The 16,816-nt window shown below is 44.9% G+C and overlaps 1 protein-coding gene across 3 annotated transcripts in view; it reads right to left on the bottom strand.

The window, feature by feature from the left end:
- itfg1 (integrin alpha FG-GAP repeat containing 1) overlaps window positions 1–16,816 on the bottom strand; it is a 151,222-nt gene that overhangs the window by 8,157 nt on the left and 126,249 nt on the right. For all 3 annotated transcript variants that reach the window (XR_013507247.1, XR_013507249.1, XM_078289071.1), the window contains 2 exons: window positions 7,396–7,520; window positions 3,130–3,212 (listed from right to left, as the gene is read on the bottom strand). Coding sequence is in view for 1 of the 3 variants with exons in the window: in XM_078289071.1 (XP_078145197.1) it covers window positions 3,130–3,212; window positions 7,396–7,520 (208 nt within the window). In the remaining 2 variants the exon portion in view is untranslated. The remainder of the gene's footprint in view (window positions 1–3,129; window positions 3,213–7,395; window positions 7,521–16,816) is intronic.

Raw genomic sequence — 16,816 nt, 5'->3', positions numbered from 1 at the left:
CTAGACTTACCTTTTATGAAGGAGGACACAGTCATGCAAAATAACATTGCAGAGCAGTGCCTTATGAATCTGAACAGAAAATTCCAAAGGAAAGTGCTTCCAGAATATGCTGACTTCCTCTCAGATGTCACTGATAAAGGATATGCTGAGGTAGTTCTACCAGAGCAACTGAAATGATGGAAGATTGTGGTACATCCCACAACATGGGGTGTATCACCCACAAAAGAAATCCCTTAGAGTAGCATTTGATTGTAGTGCAACCTATCAAGGGGTGTCACTAAACACTGAATTGCTTCAAGGTCCTGATTTAACAATTCTGATCTTGTCAGGCTGATAGGCTGACAACCAGCTGCTTACATATTTCTCTTGTTGGGCAAAGTTAAGGAAGGCAGTAGCTTGGATTTGAAATTGAAAGGTGTCTTGCAAGCCCTCGCTAAACAGAAACAAAAAAAAAGGAAAAAAAGTCCAACTACAACAATCCTAACACACGATCACAAAGTAAGATTACGGATTCACAAATGTAGACCAAATATAAACATTGATGAAATGGCAGAGAAATCCATCACCTCTTGTAGCCAAAAGCAGAGATTCCCAGAAGAAATGGCGAGGCTGGAAACAGCTCGCTCTGATGTGAAAAAGTCAAGTTGCATTTAAGTTAGATCCAGTATTAGAAGATGGAGAGTTGAGAGTGGGAGGTTGACATGATAGGTCAGCCTTGCCTGAGCACAGCAAACATCTTGTTATCCTGTCCAAGGACATGCATATTTCCTCTCTCCTACTTCACCACATATATGAAAGCACAGGTCATGGTGGAAGAAAGCATATTCTTTCACAACTTTGTAAGAAATGCAAATGCTGCTACAAGACATTTCATCTCAAATGTACTGCAATTTGCAGTGTGAGAGGCAAGACAGGCAGGCAGAAAATGGCTCATCTACCAGCTTAAAGACTGATGTCAGATCTCCCACAATTTACAAATGTTGGATCGGACTATTTTGGGCACATTGAGGTAAAAATGGCAAGAAGCCCTTTTTAACGAGATATGTTGTTGAAATACATGATGAGATATATGCATTCACCTGTATTTCATGCTGAGCTGTACATCTAGAGGTGGCAAACTCACTCAATACTGATTCTTGTATTCATGCAATCAGAAGGTTCATCTGACAAGTGAGCCACATAAGATGAGACAATGGAACCAACTTGGTTGGGGCTGAGAGGGAACTAAGGGAAGCCTTCTCAGCATGGAATTAAAGTAAACTCCAAAATACCTTGTTACAGCACGGAGTGCAGTGGAGCTGTAACCCACCAGCTGCCTCTCACCACGGCGGAGTGTGGGAGAGACTTGGGATGGTGAGGCAGAGACTCTGTTCAGTCTTGCATCAACAGACTCTTGACGATGAAGGCCTGAATACTGTTTAATCTGAGGTGGAGGCAATTCTAAACAGCCGATCCATTACAACAGTCTCACCTGATCCACATGATCTTGAAGCACTGACACCTAATCATATTCTACTGTTGAAGACACAACCTGTTTTCCCTCCCGGAATCTTTCACAAGGCTGACCTCTGTGCCAGACGTTGCTGGACACAGGCTCAGTATATTGCAGATTTTTTTTTGGAAGTGCTGGACTGAAGAGTAACTACCCTTGATGCAGAAAAGACAAAAGTGGTCTGCAGAGAGAAGTTTCCAAGTAGGAGACACTGTGATGATTGTGGATTCAACAGCACCCCAGGGTGCTTGGAAGAGTGAAGGAAACCATTCCTTACCATTGAAGAGTGAAGGAAGACCATTACAAAGATCTATCCATTATTGGAGGTTGATGACGTCCACTGAAGAAAACTTACATGGTATTAGTTAAATAGTAATACACTGGTAATGGCACATAGCTCTATTTATATGTGAAGTAATTGGTTTCATATGATTGATTTCATATGTTTTTGAGTGTTGTCCTCTACATGTCTAAGAGACAGGCTACATCTAGGCTGTGGGGATAGGAGGCCAGCTCTGGCTGATTGGGTGACACAAAGCTTACTGCAATGACCTGGCATGCTCCTCTGTTTGATTCTTTAAACCCAGTTTAATTTATACACATTTTTGTTCATTTGTCTACAAGAACTCGCTTTTGAATGCAAGAAAACTCTGGAGATACAATGCTTCATATATCCTGACAGATTCGAGCCTCAGACAGTCACCAGTGATATTTATTGGACATGTAGGAACGATTGTGAAATGTCACTACACCTTACAATGTAATATCACTGCTGTCAGGTACAAACCTTGTATCTCCAAAATGTCAACTTTTCAGGAACTAAGAAAAACAACCTTGTTTTTATCTTGACTTTTGAGATTATGTAATGGCTATGAACAGGTTTCATAAACCCAAGTGTTGCACAATTTTCTCTCATTTAATTTCTAATTTTCTCAAATACTGAAATCTACTCAATGTCTGAACCAAAGCTGCAGGTTGTATGCTTTTAGTGGCGTGTATCCATGGGGAAATCTTACCACTCATGCACAGCCAATACAGCATTTTTTCACGTGGTCGAATGTTTTTGGTCTTTATTACCCCATTTGGTCTTTATTATCCCATTTGGTAAACAGGACGGTTGATAAACAAGCTTCTACAGAGTTGGATCAAGCTGTATCAATATGTAGTCAACATACAGTATATTTATGTCTTTGTAAGTACAATATTTTTCATTCTTTTGCTTATTTGAATACATGTGCAGTTCATTGTCTGTATGTGTGTCTGTGGCAAGCCTGGCAGTCTGCAAGAGTGTTAATGTGAGTGTTATGTGGAGGTACGGAGGAGGGTGTGTGTGTGTGTGTGTTGGACAGCCATCTGGAGCTCCTCCTGGGCTTTGAGCTACATGTGAACTACACCACAATAACATGAGAACACATGCTGCTAGGTGAGAGGATATGTGTGTGTGTGTGTGTGTGTGTGTGTGTGTGTGTGTGCGCGTGCATGTCTGTGGGTGTGCGTTCAGAGATGTTTAAGTCTGTGCTTGCATGCTCACATCTGGGTTGAATGCCAATTGTTCCCACAAATGAAAATACATTACATATGCAAATGTAACGTGTGTGTGTGTGTGTTGATGTATGTGTGTGTGTGTGTGTACGTACCTGCGAGGCTCGTTGTGTGGGTAGGGGATGACGATGAGCTGAGAGTTGGGAATGATGGCTGTCCACTCCTGCTTCCGAATGTCCTGGATGGAGACAGAGAGAGAGAGAGAGAGAGAGAGAGAGAGAGAGAGAGAGAGAGAGAGAGAGAGAGAGAGAGAGAGAGAGAGAGAGAGAAGGATAGAGAAACAGACAGAGAGACTGCAGCATTAGACTTTGTGTCATGACCTCAAGTAGCATCATACAGATACAAATCAGATCAGACTATGACACCTGAGGACAGTCTAGCACTTCTGTCCGTCTCGGAGAGAGGGAGGGAGAGAGAGCGAGAGAGAGAGAGAGAGAGAGAGAGAGAGAGAGAGAGAGAGAGAGAGATTTGCCTCTTGTCCCTCATGTTTGCTCTTTAAAGCCTCTTCAGTTCGAAACCAATGCTGACCTCTTCTATTCTCAACTTGCTCTGGATACATCAGTTAGCCGACTTCAGTTAATTCATCTTCTGTATTTGGGAAATGAGTCATGGGGGGGCGGTTAATTACCTGAAGGGGGGTGGAGGGTCCCCAGGCAAATACATAGGCATGGCTATGGCAGAGCATATGCGAGGAACGAGCGCGCATGAACTGGATATGCACACATACGGGAACACATCATGGTAACCACACACGCAAGCGCATGCATATGTACACCAAACACCCACACACACAATGTATGCTACATCCGCTGGGGCACACTAATGAGGTCCCATAGTTTGCCTTAGCTATAATGGAGTGGCTATTTAAAGCCTTGCATTTAAGATGCATACAACCTGCTACTTGAAATAAATGACTCTGGTTGTGGGGAGCAACGCTGTCCTCCTGGCATGTGTGTGTGCATGTATGAGTGTGTGTGTGAATGAGTGTAGCTGCCTACAGAACAGGGCACATCTCAACCTGTCTTTATAAAACAAAGATGGTCTTCTCTTGTCCCAATCTGCTGCGCAATCGAGACAAACAAGACACAGAAACAAGGTCGCTTAAGAAAAGAGGACAGTGGTGGGTGCTGTAGGTTTCAGCATGCTAAATATTCCATATTTGTCTAATGTAGGGAAAATTTGAGAGTTTGAGAGTTTATCAAAATTTGTTTTGCAGAGAAAATACAACTACTGCCTTCCTTAACTTTGCCCAACAAGAGAAATATGTAACAACTTTGTAATTTATCATTGAGATTTGTCAAATATTGGGCCAAAAGTTAAAATGTCTGTGTACATTTTTGAAACTTTTAAAGTTGAGGTTCTACAGATTATTTGGAATCTGGGTTGGTGTGATTTCGATTTACAGTGTGGAAGGAATTTGACTTAATTCATTTTACAGTTCATGTATATGCATAACTTCATAATTTCCATTAGGTAGCAGTGTACAAAAGATTCCTCTCAAATGGGCCTACATTCTCACAAAATTGCACACCTGTAGCACATGTAGCTAGTTTTTTTTTTTGTTGTTGTTTTTTTCAGAAGACAAAGATAAAGAACAAAGACAAAGAAAGAGAAAGATAGATAAAGAAGTACAAAAACAATAGGCTCCCCGGCCTGTGGGCCTGTCCGCCTAAAGACCGAAAGACAGAAAGAAACAAAGACAGATATAAGGAACACATACAAATGCAACAGGCTGCCTGACCTATAGGCCCTGCCGCCTAATAAAATCATCATAAAATAACTCTTCCTCATCTATGGTTCCGCCCAGGCTCATAAGGGGTTAAGAGGTCAGAGTTATAAATGGGGGTCCCAGCCGATCTATGATTTAAAAGCTGTAATCACGCTCCTAGGTAACGAGGAATTAACATTTCCAGTTCTGCGTTTGGCAGAATCTGGAAGCGCCGCTGCTCGTTAATTGCGTCTCCGTTCTCCGTCGATCGCGAGGAACCACGTCTCGCAGCTATTTTGAATAAGCGCGAGCGCGGCGGCGTTTGCTTTTTACATAACGAGCACACTCTCGCCGCCAGCCATTGTCGCTTAGCTCTTGGAAAGCGCCGCCGTCGATGCGGCAACTGGCGGGGGAGACGAGCTGGAGACGAGTCAGCCTCCGCCACTGCTGCCTGGGAGCAGATCCGATCTGGCTGTTTGGAAGAGAAAAGTGTTCCCAAGTCTTCAGAGAGACAGAGAGACACTCTGGTTCAAAGCCAGGGAAACTGGCACACTATGAGAGCGCGAGGGAGCGAGAGAGAGAGATGGGGGGAGAGAGGGAGAAAGAGAGAGAGAGCGAGAGTGACAAGTAGGGGACTGATTAGTGAAGTAAACCACTTTGAGCAGCAAAGGGAATCCCCTGGGTGGGAGAAAAGTGAACAGGAGGAGAGAGACTCGGAGAGAAAGAGAGAGAGAGAGAGAGAGAGAGAGAGAGGGGGGGGGGGATGGGGGGGTAAAAGAGTGGAACGATCGGACAGAAGAGGGAAGATATCTGAGTAGATTTTGCAAAACCTCTCCTTCTGCGAAACAGCAGGCAGAAACTCTCATTGTGGAGGAGAGAATTGCAAAGGGGCACAGCGGGAGAGAGAAAGAGATGGTGAGAGAGAGAGAGAGAGAGAGACAGAAATAAAAGGAGAGAAAGAAACAAAACCAAAGAGAAAAAAAACAGACCCACAGGCAAACATACAGGCCCAGCAGGGCAGAGTTAAGGTTAGGATTTGGTCTGAACCCTCTTCCTCCTCTCCTCCTCATTACAGGTGGGCTTACTAGAGCCACTCCACTCCTCAGTCCCTTTGAGCCAAAAAAAAAGCTACTCGGCATAATGGGCTGCATCGTTAGGCATTCATTAACTCACTTTGTACAGGCGAGGAGGAGGAAAAAAAAAAAAAAAAAAAAAAAAAAAAATCACATTTCTTTGCATAAGAAAAGAGAGTGCGCGGAAAGGGACAACAAAGCAGCTTGTCGGAGATGTCTGTTCTCGGCGCGCTACGGCTTTCCGAGTCGCGGACCGGCCCATCTGCAATTCTAATCGGCTTTTTTTTTTTTTTGACGAAGACCTTGGCTCCACGTGGGAGAAGAAAAAATAAAAAGAAAGAGAGAGAGACGCACAGAGAGAGAGAGAGAGAGAGAGAGAGAGATGAAGATGGAGATATGGAGGGAGCTGAAAGGAGCTGATGTTTGAGGTAGTGTAGTACAAGAACTGGGTGAGGAATAGATTAAAACCGTGCAACCGATCAATTATTCACTGTATTAATGGAACACCGGCTTCTAATGTAACAGGAAGGACAACACACACACACACACTGCACCCACTCTACTCTCAGCGTTGTCAAACATAGATATCTTTGAAGCTCAAAGTACAGGCGGGGTGTGATGTTTCTATTCTATTCATGTGGAGCGAGCTGCACCTATATTAATCCCCCAAGGAATGCCGTCTTCCCATATACTCTCCGGGGCTGTGGGGCTTTTTCCACCACAAAGCAACTTTCTGTGTAAAATTTCAACTCCCTCCATCCCTTCTTCTCTCCCTTTCCACACTGTTTCCTACCTTTAATTGCATGGGCGGGCCTGGTAAAGGGACCTGGCCACATGTTTACTGCCTCATCATGCTATCTCATCTGTCCCATCCAAACTTGACTTTTTCCCCATGGCTTGACGCTGTGGTCATCAACAAGTAAATTAATTTTTTTTTTTTTTACAAATCATGTCTGCACTTAATTGAGTAGGATCTATTGAATAAGTAGAATTGAGAGTTGTTTCGTGAAAACAATAGTAGAATAAAATAAAATAAACTATCGCTTATGTTTCCATCCAACTGTCAAGTGAATTTCAAGTGAAATTTGGAAATGTTGCAAAAAATAAAGCACAAATTGGTTGTGTTTCCATTCAGAAAACACGTCCACTAGGAAAAAAGCAAAGAGCCAAATACTAATCAGTCCCTTTAGAACTGATTAGTATTGGGCTGGTTGCTATTGTTCTTTTGTGTCAGCAAATACTGGCCACATTCCACGCTGTCTGTTGATGAGAACAGACCAGCATGCACTTGGTGATATTGTAATACCCCAACCAATGGTCATACTGCCATGATGGGCGTCCACATGGAAGGGACAGAAGGTATGACATTTCTGGAGGTTTTGGTGGATAGATATTTGACATGTTCAATACCTGGGGTAATACCTAGATACCTAAATATCACCTAGATATACCTAGGTAATACCTTGATAATACCTGGATATCTAGGTATTGGTAGGTATAGGTAATACCTAGATATCTAGGTATTACCCCCCCCCCCCCCCCCCCCAACCAACTGAACAAACCCTCCTATGTGTACTCACTGTCTCTCCGGGCAGCCGGGGGATGCCGACGTAGAGGTGGTCCAGGAAGTTGGCGCTGCGTCCGAGGCCCAGCACCGTGTAGGGCAGCTGGAGGGAGAGGTGAGCGGACTGGCTCAACTGACCGGCTGGAGGCGGGGAGGGGGCGGAGAGAGGACAGAAGAAGAAGACCATTTTTACAAGTCACTTTACTGTACATCTGGAAGGTGTAGTTTTCTATTTTAATGATAATATACCACAGGTCCCACACTATTCCCTCACTGCTGCTAACTGGCAGCGGGTCTTGTAGAAGAGGACGGTGCCGTTTCCCCTTCTCAGTCCCCAACCAGTCCATATTCCACCCCTCCACTGGCTGTTTTATGCGTTATTGATGCAGCGGTTTGTGTCGGTCGGCGTTTTCCTCGATGGCTGGCTGCGCGTTGCCAACGTTTGCTACCGCTTCGGGCCGCAGTCTCGCTCGTTTCCTGATCAAATGCCGCTCTGGTTTTTCTCACCCGAATGCGCCGGAAAGAATCGGCCCCATTCACAGACTCCCACGAATCACCTACGGTGGCCCACGGGGGACAGTAGTGGTATTCATGCATGAATAATTTGACAACTCGACGAATAAAATATGGACAGGGTGAAATACTAAAAAGGTACTCCTAATTATCTGGGTCATTTTTAACTTCATCTGCATTTTATGAACTTTCAAGGGCATTTTTGCCCAGAGCCCCGTGTTAATTCTGACCCTGGTCTACATGCCTAGACCCCTCTGTCTGCATGCATGGCCCCCTATGAGCACATTATTGCACATCCTGGATATATGCTGTCATTTTCCAGTCCCTCTCATACTCCATTTTTTATCATCATCATCATTTTTTCATAATATACATATTTCACATTGTCTTTCTGTCTCAGTATGCTGCTGTTTTGCACACCCTGTGAACATGGGAATCTATACATTTTGCACATTTTCGTTCCTACATTTCTCCTTAATACGTGTTGGAATTGTTGACTGCGTTTGTTTACATAACTCCAATTTGCTGTATTCTCCTGTTTTCTTTGATATTTTGATTACTACTTGCTGGAGCAAAGGCCTCGTTTCCCCATAGGGATCATTAAAGTGTCATCTAATCTAATCTAATCTAAAAGAGAGGGAGGCATAGATATAAGAATGCTTTATTAGGACGCTGGCATTGTAAACATGTACAGAAACGTTTGCATATCAGTTGTGCTACCGCGACTGCCTTTGGTGATCGAAGAACTGACTGTAAATCTCACTGGATAAGATCGTCAGCTAAATGACTAACATGTAAATGTAAACATAATGAGAGAGAGGGAGGAGGAGGGGAGGAAGAACGAGAAAGACAGAGACAGAGCGGCGGCAGCATGAGACCTTGTTTGCCGACGTAAAGCAGCATCATAAAAGATACAAATCAGAGTGGGACACCTGAGGCCGGTCCGACACCTCACCCCGCCTCCCTCCTCCCCTCTCCTTACTCCCCATCTCATCTGACCCTGAGCCGCTTCTCCCTCCCTCCCTCCCTCTCTCTCTCTCTCTCCCCTCCCGTCTCCCCCCACTCCCTCCTCTCCCACGATACATCACTCCGGTTCGGTCTCACTCGGGCTTTCCTTCCCCTTTCTTCCCCGCCCTCCTCCTCCTCCTCCTCCTCCTCCTCCTCGCTCTTCTCTCTCCCCTCCAGCTGCTCCATCTCGCCCACGCCACCCAACTCTGCCAAGTGCAGCCGACATAAATCAACCTCTACGTGGTAAACAAAGAGAGAGAGAGAGAGAGAGAGAGGAGAGAGATGGAGGAAGAGAGAGAGCGAGAAAGCCTCAAGGCAGTCAGTGATCAGAACTAATGTGGATGGACTGCATATTGCGGGCCAAGAGGAACACAACAGCTTTGCTCCTCTCTCTCTCTCTCTCCCTTTTTTTAAAAATTTTTTTTAAAATGCAGTTCAGCTCAGTTCAAATGAGATTAGTCCGGTTCATTTTTGGCCAGTTCAGCTAAACTCGAGTCAGTTCAGCTCAATGGCGTTCTTCTTGTCTGTACGTTCTCATGGCAAGGATGAAGCTGGCACGTCGTCTTGGGAACACGGCGCGTGGGGGTAATTGCTTTGACAGCTTTCACCAATCCGGTGGGTGAAAGTAACCAACTAACCCCAGGTAAAAGCTGGAGCGAACGAGTGACTATATTGTTCGCAGTTAGAGCTGTGAAAGCCTGCGTGTAATGCTGTAACGCACGTGCATCCCTTTAGCTCCGGCCAGTCTGAGCGCTGAATAGCAGCCCCCCCCAGCCCCCCCCCCCCATCCGCTCTCGCCACCTTCTTCTTCTACCAAAGGATGCTTTTCATCGCCGTCTTCTCTTTCTCGCTCTCTACCTCTGCCACATCTGTTTAGTGCTGGGTTGTGGTGTGGTGAAGAGACAGCGTAATTGCCTTAATCGCACATACGCAGCTAGAGACAGCGAGAAAGAGAGAGAGAGAGAGAGAGAGAGAGAGAGAGAGAGAAATATTGGCTGTTTCCAAGAAAAAGCTAGGCATAATTTCGTGGTCATTGACTAGTTCGGGGCAGGACAAAGCCCCGGCGTCTCACAGTCATTACCGATGGAGCCTGCTCTACAGTGTGTGTGTGCGTCTGACATTTACCGAGAATATGTGTGTGTGTGCGTAGGGGTATTGTGCCGCATCGGGAAATAGGGAGAGAGTGCAAATCTGTATTCGGAGTTATGCTGACTGGCATTTGATAAATAACTTTTCATAATCACCTGGTAAGTTCAGTGAAACAGAAGGAAGGTGGGAAGAGGGAGGGAGAGGGAGACACGCAAATTAAGATTAGCAATTAGCCTTTTGCAGTGCGTCTTACTAGAATGAGACACACACACAAACACACACAAGCCTGAGTCAACAGAATATACATGTGTGCGTATTCTGATGTATCCACACACACACACACACACACACACACACACACATTTACAGACCAGCGTACCATTTAAATGTCATACTGTGCTTCAAAAGGTTACATCTGTTTTATCAATGTAAAAATGTTTGAGGAGAGAACACACACACGTGAGCCACTGCTGTGAGTCTGCGCTCGCTGTGTGGCCTGGTGAACTTTACGGGACAAAAATTTACATCAGGAGAAAAAGCCATCTGCTCAAAATGCATCTGGTTCCTTATAATCTTAATTTTATCTTGCCTCAAAAGAGTGGAAATATAAGAAATGAGGGGTTATAACATGACGTCATAACCTTAGAAGCAGACTTGTGGTTTCATTAAAGGAGTGAAGAACTCATATCCTGGCCATCGACATGCGTAGCCTGTCGCGCTGAGTTTTTTTTCGTGGGTTTTTTCCTTTTTTATTTTATTTTTTCTACATTACATTAAATTTCTAGGCTATTAATACTAATACTATTACTATACAAGCAAAAACAATGGCCATTTGGTGTAATTTGCTCATCCCTGCCCATTCCAGGAAATGGGCTGATTGTGGAAAAGGGAACCCACTTGAAATAAAATGAAAACTTTTCACTACAACTATGATTATTTTTGTTTTTATCCTACCAGCAGAAGATTTTAGGTTTAGAAGTTTGGGGAGGGGGCGATATTCGATACCGCAGAAAATATTGCGCTATTCACAAAATATTGCGCTATTTGATCATATCGAATATCGACCCAAGCCCACTGCCTATACTGAACAACTCTGCAATCCCTTCCATATGGAAACCTACTCTTAATACGAACCACAAAAAGATACAAAATTGCCCTCGATGGTGAAATCCTGTGATCCTTTCTCTCGTCTCTTGTAGTTTGTACACACCAATCACAGGCCAGAGGGACTAATGGGACATCGACCGTCCCACAGAAGGAAGAGCAGGACAAGTGACTGTTGCTTTGAGGCAGGGGAAACCATTTTAAACCAAACAACTTCACCCACACTCAGTGCTTGACACTTTGCTGACCCCCACCATCCATCGCATTGAACTAGAGATTGAGAACAGGATTTTTGAGGGGATGCTACCTTTAAGCCAGTCTTGGTTTGATGTCTTTGACAGGCTGCTGTTTCCCGTCAGTAGGCCAGAGGCGGATGGCTTGCACTAGGCCACTCGGCAGGATGGAGTGGCTCTGAGTGTGTGTGTGTGTGTGTGTGTGTCTGATGGAGGATCAAGCAGGGTTACGTTGCAGGCAGCGAGCCTGGCTTAGCGTCTGCGGAGTGCTGTGTGCGTGTGTGTGTGTGTGTGTGTGTGTGTGTGTGTGTAGATTCTGGCTCAGGAAGGAGGCCATGGCTGGAGCACAGCCATTTTGCAACATGGGGAGGCTGGCAAGAGTATTATGCAGAGCAATGTGTGTGTGAGTGTGTGTGTGTCCTATCTCTCTATAGCAGAACCAGTGAAGGCCTTGGCAGGGAATTCCACCCTGCACACATGACTGACAGCCTCCAATCCATCTCGACAAAGACAAAGCGGATTCAACACAGCGCAACCAGACGGCCTTGCTATGTTTGTGTGTGTGTGTGTGTGTGTGTGTGTGTGTCCATAACTTTGTGAAAATGAGAACAAGTGCTAACAGTCCCTCACACACACACACACACACACACGCACATACTTTGGTGGTAGGCGAGCACGACATGCATCACATCCAACGAGTCTGTGTTCCTCTGCTCCAAAGCCCTTGCCAATAACATGAATGAGGGCATACACACACAACTATTCACACAAACATACACACACATACACACGTAAATGCAAACATGAGAACAATGAATTCTAAAGGTAAAAGCCTGACTTCTCTCTTGTGCTGAGAGAGAGAGAGAGAGAGAGAGAGAGAGAGAGAGAGAGACAAAGTTTGCCAGTGAAGAAGCTCTTCTCTAGCCCTGCATTTCATGTAGCTGTTCAAATCACAAAACTGAGGTGTTTCTCTTCCTCAAAAACTGAAATCCTGTCCTGGTCTGCTCTACAGTGAGCTGATAATTCACTAATGCATCCAAAGACGGGACACGGGAGCCTAATGTGTGGAGGAGTGGACGACATCTCTTTAAAAGAACACAGACAGCAGCACCTATCTCTTTCTGTCTCCCTGCTAGTGCCATCAAGGACTAATTAAGACCTTGTAACGCCAGTGAAAATGAAATATAGATATATTTCACAACTGAGGTGAAAAAATGAAAAAAAAAAGAAACCAAGACTTATCAGAATATAGGTCTGCATGACTGGGCTGATTTCTCATGAGAAAAACAAAGAAAAAGTTTCAGTGCAATGTTTAACTGTATCAGGAGCTTTTATGGTTTGAGTATAGATAATATAGTTTATATAGGCATTTTAATACATTTTTCAGGACCTGCAGATAGTGTGAATAGTTCCTCTAGCCTCGTGACCACAGGGCCAATATGAGCGATGTAGGGAGTGACTAATACACTTGAGAAATTACTTATTGACAAATGATTTATTTTACCAATACACATGATTTGATGTTGCATTATATGCCATAATCCAAGGTGTGCATTCATACCCAGTTGAGATGTGAAAAGAATGTACTAACCCACAAATGGTGACTAGAGGACATCAGGCTACGCTATAACTCTACAGAACCATCAGACAGGCAGCACCATTCACCAGAAACCTAATCTAAATGTTACAGAGTTGAGTGTGTGAGTGCAGGTATGTCACCTCCCATCACGGATGTTTGGCTGAATTACACCCACGACGCCTCCAGAATGCTCCACAGTGAATTCTGCTGTTGCAGAACCAGCCCCCTCAACACCAAATACAGCTAAAGTCACTTCCACTAATCTGGACCTACACTTATATAAACCCGATGTGGATCTCAGCAACATCTAAAGTAGTTTAATTTCATCATATTTTTTAAAATATTGCACATTGAATGGTTTGAATTTTGCAGCATTTTGTTTATATGTGTAGACAGTCTATAATTCTGTACTAAATCATATCTAACCATAAAAAAAATCTTCCACATCTCATGAAGTGCTGGTCTGTTGGCCGGCATGTAGCTATATGGGCGTCCTCGTCATGAGCGTTTCTATATGTGTGTACGCTGTATGCTGCATGCAGTTGTTTTCTGTATGCCTGTCATTGAGAAACTGAGCTGAACTCAGCTGAGATACTGGGCTGAAACTAATTCAAAACACTGCAACATGCACACTAAATGCTTTTTAGAGTCAGCAGAGTGGAATTTGGAGTCAGAATGCTTTCCATTTGCATTTTTGCCAAAAAATGGTTTCGGTGCAAGTTTTGTCCTCGCTCAGTGAAATGAGGCCGATTGCTCGTTGTTCCTCGATTTGCTCTCGGTGAAATGCCTGTTACGGAAGGCAATGGCAGCGTTTGTGAGAGATTTATTTCCAACTAGGATTTTTGGTATATAAACTCCACCTGCTATTGCAGAGGACAAACTTCAGCTCCCGCTGGGCATGAGGCTGTGGAGAAGGCAAAGTAGAGGAAATGTGGGAGTTGAGAGAGAGTTGGAGAGAGAGAGCGTGAGAGGACAAGGCTGGCTCCGGGGGAGCCGCAACATGTGTGGCAGTCAATGTGTGTGTGTGTCTGTCCATCTGCCGTGGTCTTATGAAACATATCCCCATGAAAACAAGAGTCCCTAGTCCTGTCTGGAGGTTTTACCACCCTTAGGCAGACTTGCAGTGTGACAGTGTGACAGCTAGCACCGGTCTGGGACTGAGCCCATGTTTGTGTGAATGTGTTGCGGACAGACGGGTGGATTTTGAGGCTACTAAAAATGAATCAATGAACAAATGAAGAATCTAAACGTCCAGACTAGAACACAACCTTTATTAGTGGCAACGTGCAATCTCTGCATCCTTTTATGAGACAATGATAATATCATTATTCCCACATTACATCAAAGAAATGTGGTAATAAACATAATTGGCCTGCAGTGTACGTGCACACACACACACACACACACACACACACACACATACACTTATACACCCCAGGACTTCAAGATTGACTTAGAAAAGCTGTTTTCAGTGAGATTCCCAGTGCCCGTCGCTATAGAAACCATTCGCTCCCCTGATGGTGATAAAAGGAGCAAATCGCAGAGATGGGAGGGTGGAGCCATGAGAGATAGGAGGGCGCACATATGCGCACGCGCACGCACACACACACACACACACACACACACACACACACAGAGTGTCTTGCTTGGAGAGCCCCCTTCAGTACCCATACAATGGTGTCAAGATCTAGACATTGATTTGTGAGGAAAAAACGTGTGTGTGTATGATCTGTATGTGTGAGTGTGTGCGTGTGTGTGTGGCGATAAGGTGGAGGACCCAGAGGGTTCTATAGCTGTTCTGTCCTTATCACCATCCAGCCCTGCACTGCCTCTCAAACACTGTAGCACCAAACCATACTGACACCTGCACCCAGACGACGGACAAATGACGCTGTATGTGTGTGTGTGTACGTGGTTGAGACTGCAGGATAAGGTAAAGACAGACAGGCAAGCACACACACACACACACACACACTTTATTAATTTAGAGCCAGGGATATTTAGAGACAGAGAGACAGATCAACAGGCAGTCAGAAATATATTATCCAAAGACTGGCTGCAGAGGAGGGTGAGCGGCGCGGGAGAAAAGGGATTGGAGGGTTGGAGGGAGAGAGAGAAAAGAGGGATGGAGGAGGGAGGCGAAAGGAGAGAAAAGAGAGGGATGAGAAAAGGCAAGGCAGCTCTGATCAATAATCATTCCCCGTGTCCCTTTCCACTCCAATATTTTCCCTCTTCTCTCCTCTCGCCTCCTCCCATCTCTTCTCTCTTTCTCACACCCTCACTTTCTCCTCTCCCTTTTCCTCGCTGCATCCCTCTCCGCCCTCTTGTTTTCTCCCCTTCCCCACCTTCCCCCCCCCCCCCCCCCCCCACCCCCTCTTCTTTCCTCTCGCTGTCACGTCTTGTGTTCCCCCGGTGTGTTTCCGGCGTGCATCTTCCGCATCCCGCGTTATTCTAAAAGATTCGAGGATAAGGTAACTGCCTCATTTAGGCTATCTGAGTTAACCAGATGAAGTCTCTTGAAATAGGCAGCAGAGTGCAGCATATTGTGCCATAGATCAGCATGTTGTCAGGCTCAATAGGCTGGCTTCGACAGCGTTTCTCGAGGCAGCAGCATGATGCAGCAAAAAGCAACTTCTACGGCTGCGAGTGCATGCACAGGTCAACTCAACTCTGTTTGCACCCGCCCGCGCTCACCCGATCCATTTAAGTTGTTTTGGATTTGCTAAACGTCTAAAAAATGCTAAAATATGTTAAAATGTGTTTGCGCGTGAAGTCGCTGCATGTGTTTCTGCGGTGTGCGTGTGTGCGCGGAGCGAGGGCGTGTGTGTCTGTGTGTGTGTGTGTGTGTGTGTGTGAGTCAGCCCGCTGCTAATCCGGTGAACTCATTAGCCTAATTGGACGGTCTGCAGAGAGCTCCGCATTGATCTGGGCCTGTTATGACTCTCCTCCCTGCGATCGCTCACTCTTTCTCTTCCTGTCGCCCTCTCTCCTCCCTCCTCTCCGCCGCTCATCTCGCAACTCTCCTCCCTCCTCGCTCGTCTCGTCGGATCCTCCGCTCTCCCTCTCGGCGCGGCGGTAATCCTCGGTGCCGCGGACGCGCTCCGCCCGTCCGGATACAGCGAACTGCCCAGAGCCGCTGCTATCCTCTCTTTATGCCTGTTAGTATTACAAAGTTACTCATTCCGTTTCAATTTGCGGCCCGGTGACAACCACAACAGCCAAATATGTCGAGTTCAAAGTTAGCTAATGTAATGAGAGGCTGTTGGCACCGATGGGAGCCGTGTTTCCATCCAAGTACTTTTGTGTGAGTTATGATGTATCGGATTAGAAGTGCTGAATGGGAAAGGCAATTTTGGATGAAATGGACTCCCAAAAAAGAAACTTTGACACTTGCTTGAGGCGATAATGATGTACTATATGCTTAGTTCAATCTCATTGCACAACAATTACATTCGAAAGTGACTGGATACTCTGAAAGAATTGTGCATTAGAATATTACTTAATGCATTTCTCTATTTTCGTCTTCAGACAGCATGACATATGGCCAACATGAACTGAAATGAAAAAAAAAATAGCAACTTGCCTAATCATAACCCTAATCAATTCTTTAAATACTCGATACTTGATTTATTGGCTTCAACCTAGCTGATGGGTGATGGGATGGAACACACCCAATTCACATTTTATTTTTTGCAGCATTTCAAGTGTTTGCTTAAAATCCACTTGTCATTTGGATAGAAACATAGCGTTAACATAGTTAACATAGTGTTGGGGTTGTTAATCAAAAAAAGTAATACATTACTCATCACTCACTTCATAAGTGATGTTATTACTTCACTTTATCGCTCCCTGGGAGTAGTCATTCATTACAGTTTTTCTATTATTTTTCTGTTACACCCCAAAATTGGTGA

Source organism: Centroberyx gerrardi, chromosome 1, assembly GCF_048128805.1.
Source record: "Centroberyx gerrardi isolate f3 chromosome 1, fCenGer3.hap1.cur.20231027, whole genome shotgun sequence".
Taxonomy (NCBI): domain Eukaryota; kingdom Metazoa; phylum Chordata; class Actinopteri; order Beryciformes; family Berycidae; genus Centroberyx; species Centroberyx gerrardi.
Note: the sequence above shows the minus strand (reverse complement) of the source record. Positions and strands in the feature narration are given on the sequence as shown.